The sequence below is a fragment of the Natator depressus genome, chromosome 3 (assembly GCF_965152275.1).
Source record: "Natator depressus isolate rNatDep1 chromosome 3, rNatDep2.hap1, whole genome shotgun sequence".
In the NCBI taxonomy this organism is placed as follows: Eukaryota; Metazoa; Chordata; order Testudines; family Cheloniidae; genus Natator; species Natator depressus.
The window spans coordinates 16,169,815-16,190,790 of NC_134236.1; the positions used below are offsets into that span (position 1 = coordinate 16,169,815).

At 42.3% G+C, this 20,976-nt stretch overlaps 1 protein-coding gene across 1 annotated transcript in view; it reads left to right on the forward strand.

The window, feature by feature from the left end:
• CDC5L (cell division cycle 5 like) overlaps window positions 1-20,976 on the forward strand; it is a 46,006-nt gene that overhangs the window by 9,496 nt on the left and 15,534 nt on the right. The window contains exons 8-14 of the mRNA XM_074947464.1: window positions 278-466; window positions 2,111-2,259; window positions 3,996-4,158; window positions 5,691-5,855; window positions 8,312-8,392; window positions 8,813-9,058; window positions 13,110-13,307. Of these exons, the coding sequence (XP_074803565.1) occupies window positions 278-466; window positions 2,111-2,259; window positions 3,996-4,158; window positions 5,691-5,855; window positions 8,312-8,392; window positions 8,813-9,058; window positions 13,110-13,307 (1,191 nt within the window). The remainder of the gene's footprint in view (window positions 1-277; window positions 467-2,110; window positions 2,260-3,995; window positions 4,159-5,690; window positions 5,856-8,311; window positions 8,393-8,812; window positions 9,059-13,109; window positions 13,308-20,976) is intronic.

The window sequence follows — 20,976 nt, forward strand, 5'->3', positions numbered from 1 at the left end:
CTGCACTGCCATTGCACGTACCGTACCTTTCGACCTCTCAGTCTCGCACCTTTTTATCGTCATACATGGCAGACAGGTTGTGTATTTTTTAAAATGCATTGAATAAGCAACTAGCCAGTGCATTAAGTAGGAGTAGAGTATCTGTTTGAGCTGGGTGAGAGGAGAGTATTCTTAAAATGTTACCTTTTTCCTTTGGTATGTAATTCTTGATACCTGCAAGTATGAACTTTATTCTCCCAAATGTAACTCGTTGTTTGATATTGGTTTCCTTTGAAAGATTTCAGATACAGAACTCGAGGAAGTAGTGAAAGTAGGCCAGGCGAGCGAGATTGCACGTCAAACAGCTGAAGAATCTGGAATTACTAACTCTGCTTCCAGCACCCTTTTGTCTGAATACAATGTCACCAACAACAGCATTGCCCTTAGAACGCCCAAAACTCCAGCGGCACAGGACAGGATCCTGCAGGTAAAGTATAAATGTATAGAGCAGGCTCTATGTTATGCTAGAGCGAGGGTACTCAGACTTTGTCATAGCAAGCCTCCCTAAGCGAAGGAAAAAAAGGTATGCCACTCCATAGTTTAGTAAGACAACACAAAGAGGTGAAAATCCTATAGCTTATAAGAATACAAGTAATAAAGTAGAAGGGTTTTGATCAATATAGTTATAATAAGAGTATGAGTATCAAAAGGAGTAATTTGATTTCCTAGAGCACCTTTCGTGTTATCTCACAGTTCTGCTCAAAAAGAGTATAAATCATAGCAGCTAAAATAAAACTTGCAAACATTTTAGGGAATTGTAACACCCATTGACACTGCGACACCCCCTACCACGACCTGAGGGGCCCTGGAATGAGGAGAGCAGGGCTAATAGGTGCTAGGGTCGCAGGCAGAGAGAATGGGTACCTCTTTTAGTGCGAGCAGGGGCAGTGTAGGCCATGGGTAAGGGGCCTTGCTGCCTGGGGCAGATCTTGGCACTCCTAGGTCCACCAGTACCATGAGCACTGTGGAGATATGCTGCTGCAAGAAGTCAAGGGTGCTGAGCCAGTAGCTGGGACTGAGGCCGGGGCCAAGGTGGTGCTGCTGTCAGCTGGGACCAACGGGTTACTCTCCAGCTGCATCAGCGCTATGTGGGAGGCAGTATGTCACCCAAGGCAGGAACCCTGTGGGGCCCCCGCTTCTCCCAGGAACTGACCCGACTAGCCATCCATTCCTGCATCATCTCCCCCCAAGCGATTAGGTACTTCAACGTGGGGTGGAAGTGACCATCTGCCTCAAACCTGACATATAAGGCACTTTTGGAGGTAAGATACTAGAATAGAGGGATTATCATTGTGTTGTCGTTACAGTTCTTGTGTGACTCTGTTTAGTCCACTGTGTTAACCTTTAGGGTTGTCTGATTTCTTTAAGACAAAAGGACAAAATCTTTGTGAGAAGAAAATGTTCTTGACTCATTTCAGGCATATACCAAGATTTTCAAAAGTGACTAAGGCCTGGTCTACCCTACGAAGTTAAGTCGACCTAACTACATCGCATTGGACTGTGAAAAATCTCACCCCCTGTGCAACATAATTAGGCTGAACTAAGCCTGGTGTAAACACTTCTAGGTCAATGGGAGAATTCTTCCTTCAACATAACTACTGCCTCTTGGAGAATTTATTACATCTAGACATGGCCTTATGGTCTTGATAATTTTTGGATGAACTTGGACACCTTAAAAGACTCTGATTTTTCAGAGCGCGGGAGAACAGCACTTTCTGAAAATCAGGGCCTTTAAAGTGTCTTTAATTACATGTTAGAGATCACTGATCACTTTTGAAAATCTTAGCGGTGGTGTCTACCCAGATTGAAGGAAACTGAAATATTAAGCAACTCCCTCATTGTAGCAACTAAGGAAGATTAAAATACGCAGCTCTGTTGTAAGACATGTAAGTAGCCAGTGTGTTCTTCTTAAAATTAGGAAATTTTTAGCAACTTCAACAAAATACTTTGACATTTAAATGACTATTCAGCATTCATACCTATTTTTTAACACTAGGTCTATTAAACTTGCACAACAGAGGTTGATTTTGGAAATCCTGGTAACGTGCTCTGTATATTGTCTGTCACACAGGAAGCCCAGAACTTGATGGCTTTGACGAACGTAGACACCCCCCTGAAAGGTGGTCTTAATACCCCCCTCCATGAGAGTGACTTCTCTGGAGTGACACCCCAGAGACAAGTTGTTCAGACTCCGAATACAGTGCTTTCTACACCCTTCAGGTAAAGCAAACTATTCAGAGATGGTGGGATGAGTGGAAGTTCTTAACATATTTTAAATAACAGGATTTGATTATTGGCCTACAGCAAATGCTAGTTTGATTTTTTAGCCCTTATTATACCACTTTCTTTTTCTTCTTATCATCTTTGTCAAGTTGAGCCTCACATCTTTTAGTACAGTGTCTAGCACAATGTGGTACTGGTCCATGACTAGGGCTCCTGGCTGCTATGGCAATACAAATTAACTGGTATATTTAAAATGGACAGTGGCATTCTATGTAATATCTGATCCTAACGTTTCCAGAGTATCGCATCTGAGTGTCAGCTGTTGAGAGACACTTGATTAAAACTTCTGTGAACCTTTGAAAAGCCGAGGTGAATATTTTATAGGCCATGTTTATGTGTGTGTGTATGTATGTAATATAATTCTTGTACAGCCAATCCAAACATTGTGGAATTGTTAGTTTGACTCTTACAGTAGGTCCCAAATAAACATATATCCCACAAATGCCATATTCCGTAGAACTGGAAAATTCCATAGACTCAGTATATTTTGTGGCTGAAGTTTTTCAACTCAGGTTTTAATTTTACTTCTGTTCATCGTACTTGAGGAAGCAGAGGCAAATGAAGTAAATAGGTATTCTTGTGGCAACTTTTCAAAAATAACCTCAGTCTGTTCCCTAAAATTTTTTATCCAGAAGCCACAATTGGATCCATTCAAGCAGGTCTTTATTTTATGCAGAGTTCTGTTGAAGTCAGCGCAGCTTAACACAAGTGCAAAGGTCAGCCTGTGCTGATCCAGTTGCCGGCGTGTGTGTGTGTGTAATCTAATTTTGCGTTCAAGTTTTTCATTCACTGAAGATCAGATCTGCACATGCAAATAGGGTTGTTTTCTAGCCACCTAACTTTCATGCAGTGTGGGTGTTCACATCCAAAATCTTGGATGGAAAATGTGTGCTTGTTATGTTAGAAACAGTATTCTACGTCTCTTTTGTTTAAAAGAAGCAATATAACAAAGCAGAACCTTCATGTTAACAGTTTTAAGATGGGTTAGATGTTCTTATTATTTATTCTCTCAACAGAGCAAGTTTAAACATCTAAGAGCCCTTTTAACTGAAATGTTTCCTGTACTTCAGTGTTACTCTGTGGTAATCTGTGAAATTTGTAACATTTTGTTGTGACTAACCCATGCAGAATACATGGGGGCTTTAGTTGTAACAATACTTCTGAAAAATCTAAGTTAAAAAATATGTTACTTTAATAAATTCAAGCCTGTAATAATTTTTTTGGCACCCATGGAAAGCTGTTTTTCATCTATGCAACCAGAACAAAGCTTTCTCTGGGCTAAATAAAATCAATAGGCTAAGTTAAATGGGCTTTGCCATTCTGACATGTGAAGTGTTTTAAGAAATCCCTATCCTTTCAAGCCAAAGAGAACTGCAGTATCTTTCTAAATACATTTATGCAAGGCTATAGTATTTTTAACGTTGCATCTTAAATATGGTGCTTTGGATCAGTAATAGATTTTCTCTGTGTGTGCATGCGCATTCTCCATTATTGTTTGTTCTATGAAAGAAACCGCTTTTATTAAGCTATCATCACAGATTGCGTGTCTTACAAAAAGTTCTGAAAATTGGCTCAATTTAGCTGTATCTTACTATGCAGAAAAGCATTCAAACTCTTTCAGAGCTGATGCCCTTTGATTAAAAGTTCAAATGTGCCTTTACTTAACTCTATAGGACTCCATCTCATGGAGCAGAAGGTTTGACCCCTCGTGGTGGAATAACTCCTAAACCAGTGGTTGGAGCAACTCCAGGTAGGACTCCCCTGCGAGATAAATTGAACATCAATCCAGAAGAGGGAATGGCAGATTACAATGATCCGTCTTATGCAAAACAACTGGTAAGTAGTACGTGTGAGGAAGAGAAGAATGTTCTGTTAACTTCCTGGGATTTGAAATTCATGTTGATCTCCTGTACAGAACTTGTATTACCAGTTACATCTAAATATTCATGACCTAATAAAATTACATCTCTGCCTTTTCATCACATCAAGAATACACTTTAAAAGCAAAAATCTCACCACACATGAAAAAGAAAAACAGCTTTGAGTATGCCCAGTCAAAGAGCTCCAACGCCCCACCACATAAAGACATTTGGATATAACTAGACCTCAGTCCTACTTGTGTCTTTGAAGTGGAACAGGAAATACTTAGTCCCAAGAAAAAATTCGTTTATCCTGTAATCCCATTCCACCCTCAAATCCCTCATATTTTGGCCGCCAATTCTAGATAAAGGACTTTCTCATCAGTGTGCCCCGTTGACAAAATTGAAGTAGAGCGGTTTTAAGGTTTACCCATTAAGAGCTGTAGCCCTTGAGATGCCCAGTAATGTAGCAATCTGGTCCAGATTCTTTCATCACCTTTGTCAACAGATGTTTCCATTCCTGGCTATTCTGCCAGATGAATCTTGCCAAATAGATGTGGTGTAAGAGGGCACAGAATTATATAGGAATTGCCTTGGGAGCTCCTTTTATGTGGCAAATTCTGCAGCCTGTACTGTGGTTTTGGATATCTCCCACTAGAGGCACCGGTGTTTCTCTTTGGGCTAACAAAGGATTTCCAGTCCAAAGTGCTTGGCATGTTCTTTTGAAGGAAATAGCTCTTTTAGTCCAGAATCTGAAGTTTTCTCTTCGCTTAAAGGACTAAGTCTATTTGGAGGTCTTTGCAAGTGTCTCAGTGCCATCTCGTCCTTTTAAAGGGTAAGCTTGGCTCTTGACTTCGGAAGTTCAACAAGAGACTTCAGCTTCCGAACAGTTTCCAGAGATGCTTGTGCTTTTGCCATTACCCTACTGGCATAATTGCCATATCTCTAAGCCACTGCATTGCAATTCTAGAGCAGTGATATCTGAAGAGAAATGTTCCCGTTAGACAACTCTCCACAGATAGCCCTATATCCAGGCTGTGCAACAACTCTCTATGTGGGTAACTTCGTAAAGTGCATGTCATCTTGAACTTCTAGTGTCATGTTGAAACTGACAGTGAGAAAAGAGGAGCCACTCCTGTGCTATACTCCTACACTAAATAGCTGTTTCTCTGGATCCCTTTCCTTGCACCTTTCGCAAGCTGTTTTCAGGGAAGCTGCACATCTTCCTTCCACAGGCCTCAGGAGACTGTATTCGTAGAGCATGAATTCTGGAGTCATTGTCTTTTGTGTAATGTGGATTAATAACCTTCATCTTTCATTTGTTAAACTTGCTTTTAAGTTTTTACTTACATTTTCTGTTAAGTTGACTGCATAGCTAGCTAAAATCACCAGATGAAATCTGTGTACTTTTTCCCTGTATTTATTAGTACCCTAGGAAAATGAAAATCTACCAAATAATATAAATGTTTGTGCATTCAGAATGATTAAAACTTGATTTACTTTCAACAGGAAAGAGAGTCTCGTGAGCATCTGCGTCTAGGGCTTATGGGTCTTCCTGCCCCAAAGAATGACTTTGAGATTGTTTTACCGGAAAATGCAGAGAAGGAACTTGAGGAACATGAAACAGATGATACCTATATAGAAGATGCTGCTGATGTGGATGCTCGCAAACAGGTGGGAATACATTGTGAAATCAGTGAAAGTTCTCTACTCTGTATGTTATTTCCTGTAGCTCAAGATACATACTTAATTAAAGCAATGGGTTATATGAGGAAAATTAGAAAAAACGTACATGTTACCTGCGTTAGGGTAACATTAGGATATTTAAAGGAACACACTCAAGTTAAAAATCACACTTTTGTTGAAAATTTTTTTAATTTACTAGTATCATAAGTCACACCTAATCTTAACACAAGGAAAGAGATAATAAATATAAATTTTTCCTGAAATATTTTTTTTCCTAGTCACAGTTTTAGGTCCCGATTCTGTAAAGACTTAAATGTGCTTAACTTTATGCACATTAATTAAATTAAAAACCGTCTATTCAGGTTTTCTTTCAGAATCTAATATGGTAACCACTGAATATCACATGTGAAATATAGTAAGGATGTGCACCTTTATTGGGCACCTTGTTTTTTGCTTTTTCTAAGCTCTTTGGAGTATTAATTTTAGGAACATAATTAGAAATTTACTTTCAGTGTGTACCTTTAAAACAATATTTTAATAATTCTCTTTGCCCTTCACTATATGTTGGCAAGTGAACAAAAGATGGAAACGAAGCCTGAATCTTTATTCATGTGTGACGAACGTTTTCCATGTTTGTTAATGCTAGGCTGTCCCACTGAAATCAAGTGTATACAATTCATATTCCATTCCATAAGGTCCTATAGGCTATTAATATTACATGCTATGTACTCCTCCTTTATGTAGAAATGATCACAAGGAAATGAGGATTGCTATTCAAAATATAGTTGGGTGCAAAATTCCCACTTGCCTACTGCTTTACAACTTCAAAGAGCTACACAAGTAACAGTCAGGAGTCTGGTGGCACCTTAAAGACTAACAGATTTATTTGGGCATAAGCTTTTGTGGGTAAAACACCACTTCCTCAGATGCATGGCGTGAAAATTACAGATGCAGGCATTATATAATGACACGTGAAGGGAAGGGAGTTACCTCGCAAGTGGAGAACCAGTGTTGACAGGTCCAATTCGGTCAGGCTGGATGTGGTCCACTCCCAGTAATAGATGAGAAGGTGTCAATTCCGGGAGAGGCAGAGCTGCTTTAGTCCCTATGCAAGCCCAAATTAATGGTGTTAAATTTGCAAATGAATTTTAGTTCTGCTGTTTCTGTTAGTCTTTAAGGTGCCACCAGACTCCTTGTTTTTGTGGATACAGACTAACATGGCTACCTATTACCTATACTTGACACAAGTAACAGTCACAACTCTCCGTGAGAAGCAGGTGTTCAGATACAGTGGTGGTGAATGTGGTGTAAATGCTGGGATAAATAGCACTATGTTCATTTTGTAGGTGAGGAAAACAGGGTCTGGGGTCAGGTGCACTGCCCAAGACCTGGTGCTTGGAGGGATTGTGCTTTTAAAGAAACAATACTTCTATTGGCACTGGAGGGAAGGTGCTCGGAGGAGACGGCTCTTATACTTTTGGAAAGGTGTAGCTAGTGCTTTTCGCCTGCATGCATACACCCCCCTCTTCTGGCTAGTGTTTGGAGGAGAAGGGGACATTATTATTCAATAATAATGAATAAATGGCCATTGGTCCCTGAGGCAGCAGACAAGGCCTGCTATCCTCCTCAACCTTTCTAGTATCCTGCAGCCACTTGCGCAAGTACATTGGGCAAAGTCACTTTGTTGTCTTTTGTTCCTCTTGCACATCCATGTGGGGCCGGCTGGTGTCCTGTTTTAAGAGGCAAGATAGTGGCAGAGCTGGGATTAAAATTTAGGAGATCCTGGCTACCAATCCTGAGTTTTTAGGCAGTGCTACCTCTCCATTTATTTGTACCCTGTGTGTTGGAAAGTGTGAGAATCCCCTTATTATTTTCTTAAACTTCCATTATTGTAATTCAGGTGGAGGCTTAGTCCCCTGATTTAATAGAAGGGAGAAGTGGGGGCCTGCTAGCAGAATGAAAGGAAGTGGTAAGGAGCTTAGCCTGGATGAGCCAGGACCACATGGGATTGTGGAGCAGGTGTCTCATGAGGTTGAAACCAAAGGGCAGGAGGAATTTCTAAAGACCAAAGAGTATGGAAAAGGATGACCTCATGGGAGAATATTAAGGTTGGGTAAAGCTTCATTGGGGTGTCTTCTCTAAGGGCCTGATCCAAAGTCCAGGAAAGCCAATGAGAGTCTTTCCACTGAATTCTGTGAGCTTTGGCTGAGACCCGAAGTTCTGTCTAGTACAGTGGATGGGAGGTAAGCTGTCAGTTGGCCATAATACGCTCTCCTCCATTCTTTTACAGTCTCTTGCTGTAGCCTTTATTCCTATCAAAAAAGCCCCCAACTAATAATACCAGCTCTACTGCAGTAGTCTAGTGGCATTCATCTTTCCTGTATTACTGGGAAGCATCAGACTGTATTGTGGTGGTTGGACTAACATTTGAAATATCTGTTTAGGCTATTAGAGATGCAGAGCGTGTAAAGGAGCTAAAGCGGATGCACAGAGCTGTTCAGAAGGATCTGCCAAGGCCCGCAGAAGTAAGTAAGAGAAGTTTCTTCATGATGGTGTAAGATCAAAATGGCATCTAAAGGAAAAATTGGAAAAAAGGAGACATTTATAATAGTTGTTTGGCTCGCTTTTAAACAATAGCTACTGTGAGGCATAATACAACTAAGCTGGATCATGAAAGAATAAAATCATTCCTTCAGTATGCTAATTTCATCATCTTGTGGCCAATTTCTGCCTTCATATGGATATAATCAGTGGGTGTTACATACGCGTAACTGAAAACAAAATTTGGTTTTTAGATTATTGTGCTGGTACAAAGTTCTTTAATCATCTGTTACATACAGCTCAGTTTTAAATACCAATATTATAGTGTGTGCATTATACAAATATATTTTGGCTAACATGACAATAATGCATAATGTTTCTGAATATATTTTATTTCTGGCTAGGTAAATGAAACAATTCTGAGACCTTTGAATGTAGAGCCTCCTCTAACAGACTTGCAGAAAAGTGAAGAGCTAATAAAGAAAGAGATGATCACCATGCTTCATTTTGATCTTCTGCATCACCCATATGGAGAGCAGCCTGGGGGTAAAAAGGGGAAAGGCCCAGGATTTGGAACGAACAGTGCGGAGCATATTACATACCTCGAACAAAATTCTTATGAGAAGCACTCCAAAGAGGAACTCAAGAAGGTAAGAGTCTTTCCATTGAAAGTGTGTGTCACAGGATTACTGACATATGTGCTTCAGGTACTATGATCCTTGTCATCTTGCGAGGAAAACAAGCTCAAGCCTGGATTAAATTTAGTGGGAGACCTCCAAGCAACATGTAGGTGCTGCAGGAAATGTTACTGACGATACAGCAGGTGGCACTCTCCCCTGGGGGTTATCACTGAGCCAGTGCTCTAGCATGGTGTTGGGAGGCAGCGTGCGGTTGAAGGTGCTGACCTTGGGATGAAACGTAGAACTGTGGTCCTCATCACCTGTCTGTTAGTAAGAGTAGGAGCTCTATAGCCACTCCTGTTGCCAAATTACATCTTGATAACAGTCCGTTCCATGAAATTAAATGACCCCAAAGTTTGAAATGGATCTGATATTATTCACTTCCCATCTGCTACTGGCTGTGTAGTGTTCCTGTGCACTGTTAGATAACTGTGTTTCTTTTTGTCACTGCTGAGGTGGAAGCAAATCTATGTATTATAAAAATAATAATAATACGTAACTCTCTATATGACACTTTACATATTCAAAGCACTGTACAGGCATGAACTAAAGCTCACAAAATTCCTGAGAGTATTACCCATTTTGCACACGGGAAGACCTGAGACTGAAAGATGAAGTGAATTTCCCAAGCCGTGCAGTGAGTCAGTGGCAGAGCCAGGATTAGAATTTGGAGCCTTCTGACTCATGCAGACCTCACCGTCTTCCAGTATCCATTGCCTATGTCACAGGGTGTTTAGTTTGTTTTGTAACATTTGGAAAGTGCTTAGAGATCCTCACGTGAAAGACGCTATAGAAGGGTGAACTATCATGTGGAAAATAATAATAAAGCATTTTCGATCCCCTTTCCCATCCAGTCATTCAGCTTCTAAATAGACTCTATCTGTAGCCAGCTATAGGCCTACAGCATTTGATTTATCCATTGCCAAGTCTGCTGCTCTACATCAATATGATCCTCAGTTATAGCAACTGAACTTAAACCATAGCTGGCTGGACATGGCTATGAAGGCAGAATTGGCTACAAATGGAACAAAGCAGCAGGCCTCAGAGCTCCATTCTCACTTGCATTATATGCCCAAAGTGATATATCAAGATCTCTGGTTCTGGGAGTTCATTTATTAAGTACCTACAGATGTTTCACTTCACAGCCAAGTGACTGACTGACAGGTCAGAAGTAAAGCAGTGGAGTTAGCTGCTTGAGGGGGTCTCCACTGTGAATGTGTCAGTAACTTTTAACTAAGGTTATATCTACATTAGCACTTCTGTCGGTAAAACTTATGTCACTCAGGGCTGTGGAAAAAACACACCCCTGACCGACATAAGTTACACCGACAGAAGCAACAGTGTGGCCAGCACTGTGTTGGTGGGAGACACTCTCCCAGCGACATAACTACTGCCACTCGTTGGGGGTAGTTTAATTATGCTGCTTTCTCCCATCAGTATAGAGCAGCTACACAGGAGACCTTACAGCCCAAAAGTTTATGGCAATCAGAATGGATGAAAAGGACAACCGCTGTACTACTGTGTATAAGCCTTGTTCATTGGTAGATTCTGTACAAAATCTGTCTAGATTCTTAGACTGTGCCATCACTGTGGTATTTTAGCACCTAGATCCCTGGTTACTTGGAAACAACTTTAAAGATGTATAAATGTGAAATACCTTTCCCTGCCCATATCTGACCCATCATCCAAGAGCTATACTTTGTCCAACTCCAACAATGCTGAACAGAATGTACTTCCAATTTGTTATTAAATTAAAAATTACACTTGAAGATTTCTTCTTAGTAGAAACTAAGTAGATGCAAAATATAGTTAGATCACATAGTTTGCCACTCTGCCAATATCAGTTTTTTTCCTAGACTACATTATCTTAGCGCTTTGTCCAGAATCTTTTTAAGTGTAACAAGAGTTGGGGCTGCTATCACTTCCCTTAGAGAATATTCCACAATTTAATAGAGCTCCTGGTCTGGAAATTTTCCATATATTCACTAGACATTTTCTTAACTTTAGACAGAATTTGTTTCCTATTCTGTCTGGCTTAATCTCTCTGCACATGTGAGGAGTATCCTCTGTACATCCAAATTGCACTTTCACATGGAGGTATGGTGGACAGTAAGAATGGTCCCTTGTGAAGTGGCGATAGCTTTTCTGATTTTTTTTTTTTTTTTCACTTCCTCCTCCAGAAGGCACCGCATTTCTTCAGTGATTGCCCTTCCGTGGAAAGGGCTACTAATGATACTCAGCGTGATACCTGAGCTAATGAAGCTGTGAAAGCCAAGTAGCTTTCACAGCCACATAGGCTAATTCTTCAAGGGGGGAAAATTGATACTAGCAAAAACATTACCCTTTGTGGGATTTAGCTATATTAATAACACTAGGGCTACTCCTTTTCTTTCTTTCTGAGCTACAGCCTTGTGTGGTTAATTAGCTATTCGTTAGATTCACCAGATAAGATGATTTCAGAGTACCCAAGTAGCCTTCTTGATGGTGTGTTGCTATAAAGTATAGTTGAAGTTCAGTGATTTATCTAGTGAATCACTACATTTGAAAACTCAGAGTTTGCCTTTTACATCTGTGTGTAATATTGTAAGAAAGAAGGTGTAGTTATGACTCTGTCAATAGTATGTGTCACATGGCAGTTTTTGTTTCCCTTATGTGTTTGTTATGTATACCAGACCTGATGCTAATGCTAGCGGTCGGTTTCACCACTCCGTTACACCAGCTTTCTGTCAGTGTAAATACATTTGAAGTCGAAAGAGTTACACTGGTATAACAGATCAACGAATTGAGCTCCAGATCTTTGATAGTCTTGGAGCCTTAGAGTTCTGTCTTTTGTGCAGGGGGTTCCTGTCCCACAGTAAATGCCATCAGATTATGTTGAGTTACGTGTTGAGAGCTTTTCCTGAAGCTGGAGTGCTGGAGCTCTGGATTTCTTACTTTTTTCGTAATGTTCTGTTTTAATATTTACTTTGAAATAGGCCAAGATTTTCAAAAATGACTAGTGAGTTTAGTGCCTCAGTTTTGTCATGTCCAACTTGATATGCCTTAAAGGGGTCTAATTGTCAGAAGACAGGTACTTGGCACTTTCTGAAAATCAGGCCCTTGTAAGATGTGTCAAGGTGCACACCACAGAATTAAAGTACCCCAGTTTACTAGTCACTCTTGAAAACCTTGGCAGTAATCTTTATTTCTTAAACTTCATGTTGTCACAAGAACAGTCGCACCACTCTGTGGGTGTGAGAGGAGCTCTTGAAATCTACTTGTCAGTTTGATCTTAATGTCTAAATGACTCTTGTTGGTGTCATTTCAACAGACTGGGACTTGTGCCATAGGTCTCTTTTGGAGGCATATGTGTTCCAGATGGATTGTCTCATGTTTTTGATTGTGGGGGAGCAGCATGAGTCCTTTCCTCTTCTCAGTTCCTTCCTCATTGTTAAGATGCTTCATAAACTGGATTGGAAATGGTAGAACATTCAAATCCTTCTACAAGGTCAAGCTGTATCTTCTTCAGCTGAAATCAAAGTAGTCTTTCTTGCATTGTAGCCCATATTGTATGGAGCACAGATCATCCGTTCCTGCTGGAATAGATTTTCTAAGCTGTTCTAAGGAGAGCAAGCAAAAGAAACTAGAAAGTGATGGTGTTTTACATTCCTTAGGCATGTGCTGAAGCAGCTGTTCTTTCTCCCTCTCTTAAGATATTTACTTTTAACTCTTTTTTCCCCTCCCGTTGCATCAGTGCTAGACACCTCAACCTGTCTCTGCTTTATTAGGTACCTCAGATTGTTGGGTTTGGTCAAATTACGTGAAATGAGGAATAGCTGCAGCATAAGTAGCCCCATTGCCTAGGTTTCATTTATAATTTAACGCATTTGTGTTGAATTTCAAATTTAGCTTAACCTAAAGTGGGCTTTTTGTATGGAGAGAGAAATTACGCCTGAAAATTGCACTCTAAAGGATTGAAAACAACAAGGAGTTTTCTCGTCGTCTGTACTTTGTGATTGTAATTTCTCATAATTTTCAACAGGCCCAGGATCTACTGGCACAAGAGATGGAAGTGGTAAAGCAAGGAATGGGGCATGGAGAGCTCTCAAGTGAGGCTTATAACCAGGTGTGGGAAGAATGTTATAGCCAGGTGTTATACCTACCAGGACAGAACCGCTACACACGAGCTAACTTGGCCAGCAAAAAAGACAGAATAGAATCACTTGAAAAAAGGCTTGAGGTGAGTATGATTTTTCTGCTTTTTCACTTGATTTTTTTTTAATGCCAGCTTTCATTGTTTTGACTGATTTACAGATGACTAGATCATTGATTCAGCTATCACAGATGGGATTGCAGGGAAAAGAGCATCAAGGAGCTCTCCTGGAGCATCAAAAGATGCTCTGCTGTCCTCTTTTCTCCCCTAATAGTAGGGGATGGATTTATAAAACCTATAAAACCTCCTGCTTCAGGTTCACTTCCACAAGTTTTTTTAGCATTAACTATTATAAGCCTGGTTATTCTCTTGTTATCCTATAAACATCCAGTCGCTCTTTGAGGCCAAGAGCTTCACAAGATTCAGTGACAGCCTGGGGCAATGAGTGCCTGTGACCCAGAAAAGGAGGGAAGAGAGTGGATCCCAATGACTCCAGTCCATTTAAACAGGAAACGTCAGACTTTTTTATGCATGTTGGGTCCTCTGGACCTGGTATGTAGGTTAGGTTTTATGTGCAAGTGTAAAATAAAAATGAAACACCTCTTCAGCGAGTTCAGCATAAAAGAAAGGAGAGAGAGAAAAAAACAGTGCAGTGAAAATAATTTGATTGGATTTCAATATTTCACTGGGGTGTCTGCAGCCTGAATATTGCAGCATTGTGCTAGGGCAGGGGTGGGCAAACTTTTTGGCCTGAGGGCCACATCAGGTTTCGGAAATTGTATGGAGGGCTAGTTAAGGGAGGCTGTGCCTACCCAAACAGCCAGGCATGGCCCGCTACCCCCCCGGCTTCTCGTCCCCTGTTGCCTCCCCCGGGACTCCTGTCCCATCCGGCCCCCCCGGGACACCTGTCCCCTGACTGCCCCTGGAACCCGAACCCCTGAGCGCCCCCCAGCTCCCCATCCAACCCCTCCTCTCATTCCTGACTGCCCTCCCCCGCCCCATCCAACCAGCCCTTCTTCCTGTCCCCTGACTGCTCCCAGAACCCCTGCCCCTGACTGCCCCCCTCTGCCCCATCCAACCCCCCCTACTTCCTGATTGACCCCTCCCACCCCCCCCGAGACCCCTGCCTCATCCAACCAGCCCTTCTCCCTGTCCCCTGACTGCCCCCCGCCACCCCATCCAATCCCCATCCTTCCTGACTGCTCCCCCCGGGACTCCTGCCCCCATTACCCCCCCCCCCCGTACCCTTACCCCCTGATCACCAGCCCCCCCCTGCTCCCTGCCCCCTTACCACGCTGCCTGGAGCACCAGTGGCTGGCAGTGCTACAGCCGCGCCGCCAGGCTGGAGCCAACCATGCCGCCGCATAGCACAGAGCACTGGGTTAGGCCAGGCTCTGCAGCTGCACTGCCTCAGGAGCTCGCAGCCCTGCAGCCCAGAGCATTGTGCCGGCACAGTGAGCTGAGGCTGCAGGGGAGGAGGAACAGCGGGGGAGGGGCCGGGGGCTACCCTCCCGGGGCAAGGGCTCAGGGGCCGGGCAGGAGGGTCCCGCGGGCCGTAGTTTGCCACCTGGGGCCTGGGAAGCAGAAAGTGAAACTACTCTTTCTGCAGTTGTCAGAGTTATGCAAAGTAGCTTTCTCTGTTGTCATCTCACTCACTTCAGGTACATACAAAATGCTGTAATCACAGGCCCCAATCCAGCAAAACATGTAAGCACAGACTTAAAGGTAATCACATAGGGCCAAAATCTTCTTCATTGCCCTCCTGTTAGATTAGACTACTCCCCTCCTTGAATCCCTCCACTGGCTTACTCTTACATTCAGCATCAGATGAAAGCCTTTTGTCCTCTGCTTCAAGGCTGTACATAACTCCTCTCCCTCTCTCACCTACATGTCTTCTCACCTATTCCTGTATCTGTCTCCTTAGCCCATTGATTTTTTTTCTTCTTTTGCCTTCATGCTCTCTCTCCTGCTACTTTGTTCTCTTGCAGGTTCCTTCTTCCCCTGATATGGAAGGCTATAACCTTCCTTTCATTCCATCGCTCTTAATTGCTTTTTTCTATTTAGAGCCGTTAGACAATGACTGTTTCTTCCTCTTCGTTGCTGTACAAACTGATGCATGCAAATAATAAGTGCAGAAAGTACACAGCATTGATAGTGTAAAATAAGATTTGCTTAAAATTATTTCTTTTGAAAGACTGTGTAGTATCAGTAACACTCAAGGAAACCTGATTTATTACAATTACAATTTTAAGCCTAACGGTGTCCCTTTAAATAATGCAGGCACCCTATTTTCCCATGATAAAAGGAAGATTTCTTTTTTATGTAAATTCTTCATCAGCACATCTATTGTTGCTGGTAGTGAATGCCCTCAAACCACTGGTATCAAGAAAGCAGCATGCAAGGTAGGTCAGAAGGCTGGATTTGAACTTTGCAAGGTTGACTCAGTGAATTTAAGTAAGTGTGCCTTGCGTCTGTGTGTAGTGTGCAAACCAAGAAGCTAATCCCAAGGACAGTTCTGCTTCAGTAAGAGGTAGATGTTTAGGCCGCAAATTGTTCAGCTCCAGGTAACTCTATAATTGCTTAGGCCTGGTCTCCACTAAAACATTAGGTCGACCCTGCTACATCGCTCAGGGGTGTGAAAAATCCATGCTTCTGAGCAATGTAGTTAAGCCAACCTAACCCCCAGTTTAGACAGCACTAGGTCAACCGAAGAATTCTTATTTCAACCTAGCTACCGCCTCTCAGGGAGGTGGATTACCTATGCCGGATGGGAAAATCCCTTCTGTTGGCGTAGGTAGTGTCCACACTGAAGCGCTACAGCAGTGCAGCTGAGTTGTGCTGCAGTAGTATTTCAAGTGTAGACAATCCCTTAATTCCCTTCATGTGCCATTAATACATGAATGTTGGTTATGTTCAGTGGCTTCCAGCAGAGTGCACTATTGCTCTGCATAATGCTTTATGATTTGATGCAATGACAGTAAAGAATTTTTTTTTCTAAAAGGTATATCTTCGTTCAGGAGCACCCAGCCTTTGTGGCGACAAGGGCATGTTGGCATCAGTCTCAGCTAATTTTGGGGCCCAGTTTGAAATGACTAGGACCTGATTTTTATTTTTGAGTACTTAGCATTATATAGCACTTCACATGTTCAAAGTACAGCTCTCATTGCTTCAATTGCGCTGTGAGTGTTCAGCACTTTGCAAATCAGACCTCAGGGTCTCAAGTCATGTACCCGGAAAATGAGCAACACACAACTAGTGACCACTTGTGAAAAGTATGATGTAAGTGACAGGACTCTCCCTGTGGCAGAGACAGGGATAAAATCCAGTTCTCCAGGGCAGCATTCAGCTACCTTAACCATAAGACCATCCTATTGATTCCTGCAATTCTGTCTCATTCCCGATGTTCCTTCTAAATTCTGCAACAACAGATGAGGCAGGGGCCCTACCGACAACAGCCTCCTTCACTGTGCAACCCTGATTCATCCCCAGAGGAGGTCCATCCTGTGCACAGAATGAGGCAGGGTCCCGTGGAAAAAAAATAGTATGTGATTATATAATTAAGAACTGTATTATAATGCATACGCACAAGGAGTTGAATTAAGGCACAGGAAACCTTAGTTCCGGCATTTCCTAATTTTTGAGTCTTGACTTTGCAACTTTTTAACATCTTTTTGTGTGTGTGTAATTTCCTAGTCTTTCAAAAAACAAACAAACAAAACAACCCCCAAACCCTCAAATTCCATTATGTGGCATTATATTGACCTCTTGGTATGTCGTCCCAGGGTTGGAACCTTTAAATCCACCTCACTGATCTCCATCACTTGTTCCTAGTAACTCATAACAATAGATAGTTATTCTTTATGTGAACCAGCTTTAGAGGGGGATGGGACACTTTGCCAGTGAGTTTCACAGATTATTGGTGAGACTCAGGAAACTTGGGTTCCATTCCAGGTTCTGGAGGGGAGTGTACTCTAGTGGGCACTCACTCTTCTGCCCCATCATCTCCAACCCATCCATGTCTCAGTCCTGTCTTTTCCTCACCCATAACTCCTTTTCTGAGTCCCATTCTCCTTACCAGTCTGTCTTCACTCCTCAGGCTTCTCATCCCAGGCTCCTTACCCAGCAAGTCCTTGTCTTTCCCCAGTCCCACTCCGTGCCCAGTCGTTCCCTGTTGCCACCCGCCCCCAACCACTTCGTTGTCTTCAGTCTCCTTACCAAGTGAGTCCCAGTCCCATTTCCCCCCTTTGGTTCTTCATCTGGATCTGTGTCTCTTCCATTGCTACCGTCCAGCTTGTTTCCTGACCCCGCTGGCTCCCAGTCACAATTTCACTCTGGTTCCCAGTCACAAAGTCACTCTCTGAGCTCCTTGTCCAATCTGAGTGACACTCCTTTCCCCTCCCTTGCAGGTCCTTGTCTAACTAGGGCCAATCTTCTCCCACCTGGCCCAATCTCAGACCTCTACCCCCATCCTGCCACTTCACTGAAACTTATTGGCTCCTACCTTCACCCTCTCCACCTGTTTTCCTCCCTGGCTCCCATTATCCCTGCCCAGTCAGTACCAGTCTTCAACCCCCCAGCTTCTTGTCCCAATCTATTCCTCCCCATCCCCATGCAGGTCTGGTTCTTGTCCCCTCTGTATTCATATTAGACAGCTTCCTCTAGTCTGCCTGAGTCCAGAGGTGGGGAGCGTTGACAGCACAGGAGAGACAGTTTCCCTGCTCTTAGTTCACGTTCCAAACCCAGATGCAGATCCACCATGGCCTGCAACACAGATCGGCAATTGCAGAGAGTCTTGCTCAGCCCCAGACTGGAGCATGTTCCATGCAGATGGAAGTCTCAACAGAGAATGTGGGAACTGTGGGTTTTTTCAAAGGTTTATAACTTGGCCAAATTTGGATGGATTTTCACAGGTATGGCAAAAGGCACATCCCTGACACAAAGGCCAACTCCCTGACAATTCTCAAGTCCCAGGTCCAAAGGATGGAGATGCTAGAGCTTTTGTGAAGAAAACCTTGCCAGAATTTTTTAACAGGGGCAAAACAACGTATTTTTCCCTTGCCTCGTTTTCTGAAATGGCAGAAATTTTACAACAAAAATTCAGCCTGAGGCAGAGACCCACCATGGACAATATCAGACTGAGCAGTTTACATTTTGCAAAAGATATGATCAGCTGAACACAGAGTCTTATAACGGTACATGTCAGGAAACCTGTATAGGTGGAGTTACCAGCCTCGTTTTTAATACAGCAAAATATTTGCTCGTACTTTTCTCTTCCTTGAGAGATGAGTAAACGTTGTATGATGTTTGAGTTTGCCAGCAGCAAAATCTGTCGATGGTCAGCTTTTGGGGCTGCCTTTAAACCCTAGGACTGAACTAAAATCTCATGCAAAGAAAATGTAGGCGTAACACTACTGGCTAGAGGCAGCTGTAGGTTAGGTGGTGATTGTGTAACATTTCCATCTGGGCCTGTTAATACACCACAGTTCTAATATAACAAAGCCCAGGTATTCCTAGCTCTGTCTTCACTGCACAGAAATTACCAGTTAGATTTATGGTGTGGATAAATAGTCCTCTTCTTATAATCCGCCTGGCTCCACTGCCTGCCTGATGGAGTGACAATAGTCAAGTGTATTTTGAGGTGACATTCACCTCTGTGAACTTGATTGTGCAATTACCAACAGCAGATTGTGCCATTAGTGATTGAACTCTGCAGGAGGAGCAGGTTAATTATGGAAAGCCTTTTGCTTATGCCTGGATACGGTATCTTGCTGTTCAGCAATAATGAGAAATAAGAAAAACTGCCTGATGATGATGATAGTTTGAATGCTGGAATGTTTGGTTCAATAATACTTTTCACTTCAGTGGTGTGAAACTTCAGTCTGGGGATTTTAGAGCAGTTGACAAGCATTAACGAATAAAGCCTCTCAACATCCCTTTGAGGTAAATAAGTACTATTATCGTGTTATAAATGGGGAAACTGAGGCACACAGCCATTAATAGACCAAGGTGTCACTTGAAGTCAGCAGCAGCACTTGAGACTCCTGATCCACAGTCCTGCTCTTTTTCACTATAAGGTTACCCACCCTCCCTCCCTTCTTTCTAGAATATTGGTATATTGGCTAGTGGCACCAGGAACTGGAATTTTCTGATGTGACAGGTATGTGACACTGGTATTCGGCAAGCGGTACAGACAAAATAATACCACACCTTGTCCCCCTCCTTTTTCAAGCAGAATTTTTTTGGACTTAATGCATCGATTGTAACTTTCTGGTGAAAAGTATACCACTTCAGGTGCAAAGAGAGATGGCAGGAGCATCTTTTTAACAAGTTAGCTTCTTTTCTTCTTAGTTCAGAACTAAGTTACTCTTTCTGCCAGCATTACTTTGTCTTGGAAGAAAGAGAGTTCATAATGTTGGCTTGCAGCACATAAATATTTTATTTCCATTGTGGTAGTTATGTCGTCATTTCAGTTAATTGCTAAATTATAAATGTTATTCAAAGTCTGTAGGGGAGGAAACTCTTGTTACATTGTATCCACAAAGTACAGTAAGTTATACTTTCCACACAGTCAGATTTGCAAATGTATCTTTTGCTGAGTAAGCACAATGCCCTGAGGCTACATTAGCTAGTTCTCTTTGTTGGTTGCTACTTTGAACTTGGTAGGAATGAGAAAGAGAGTAACTTTCCAGACCAGGCGGCCATTTTTGCTCCTCTACACAGCCAAGTTTGACTGAATTCAGTTTCACTGGAAAACCCTAGTTTCACTTTATGGGTTACGTGCTATGCTCTGTGCTAGTGGATGCTTCAATTACTCTTATTTTATTGGACATACACAAAATACTGTCTCTGGTTTGTCTTCCCTAAAGCTTAAAACTTCCAGTGGGTTTTCAGATCTGGTATTATTATGTTGGTTAGGGTAGGGACACTTTTTAAATAGGAATGACCCTTCATTGTCCAAGTACAGATAGGAAAAAGTACACGATCTTTCAGTCTCATCTGGTTTATCAGGTGGCTAAAATATGGTGATACCCAAGGAGGGGAAAGGCTGAGAAATAGCTGATAGTGTGGTAACAGCCATAAAAGCTTGTACTCAAATTTCTATCTTAGGTATCACTGCGACAGGTATAGAGTTGCCTAGGTGTGCAGAGTGTAGAGAATAAAATCTACCGAGGTATAGTTGGGGGGCAGAAAATCACACCTCTCTTCAGGCCACAGGTTCATTAAAGGCCTGAGCCTCCAGATATCTTGTCTACACACCTAGCTACATATCAGGCAAACTAAGGAAGAACTGGCACATTTTCCATGTTATCTGATGATGGTTATACATTGACAATAATGTTTAACATGATAGCTGCTGAAGGCATATGCCAATCATGGGCATCCCAAATGGTTAGACTAATCCCAGAGATACCATCTCTCCCGGTAATATAAACACATTTTCAGGAAAAAGGAACCATAGCTGAATGGGCAAACATCTTGTACTAATAAATCTGAAATGTTTGCCATATAGGCTGGATAGGAGCCTGGCTCCTCTTTCTCTTGCCCTTCTAGGAACGGAACAAAGCAACCACCAGCAACATAGGTGGAGGGGAGGCAATAAAGGGGTCAGAAGTAGTGATAATGTTCCTTAGCAACAGATACACCCACAATAAGAAGATACTTTCTCTTGGGAGGGAGGGGACTCTTGTGGTTAGAGGCAGGAGTCCTGAGTTTTGGGCCCAGTGCTGCCAAAAATTCACTGCATGGCTTTGAGCAA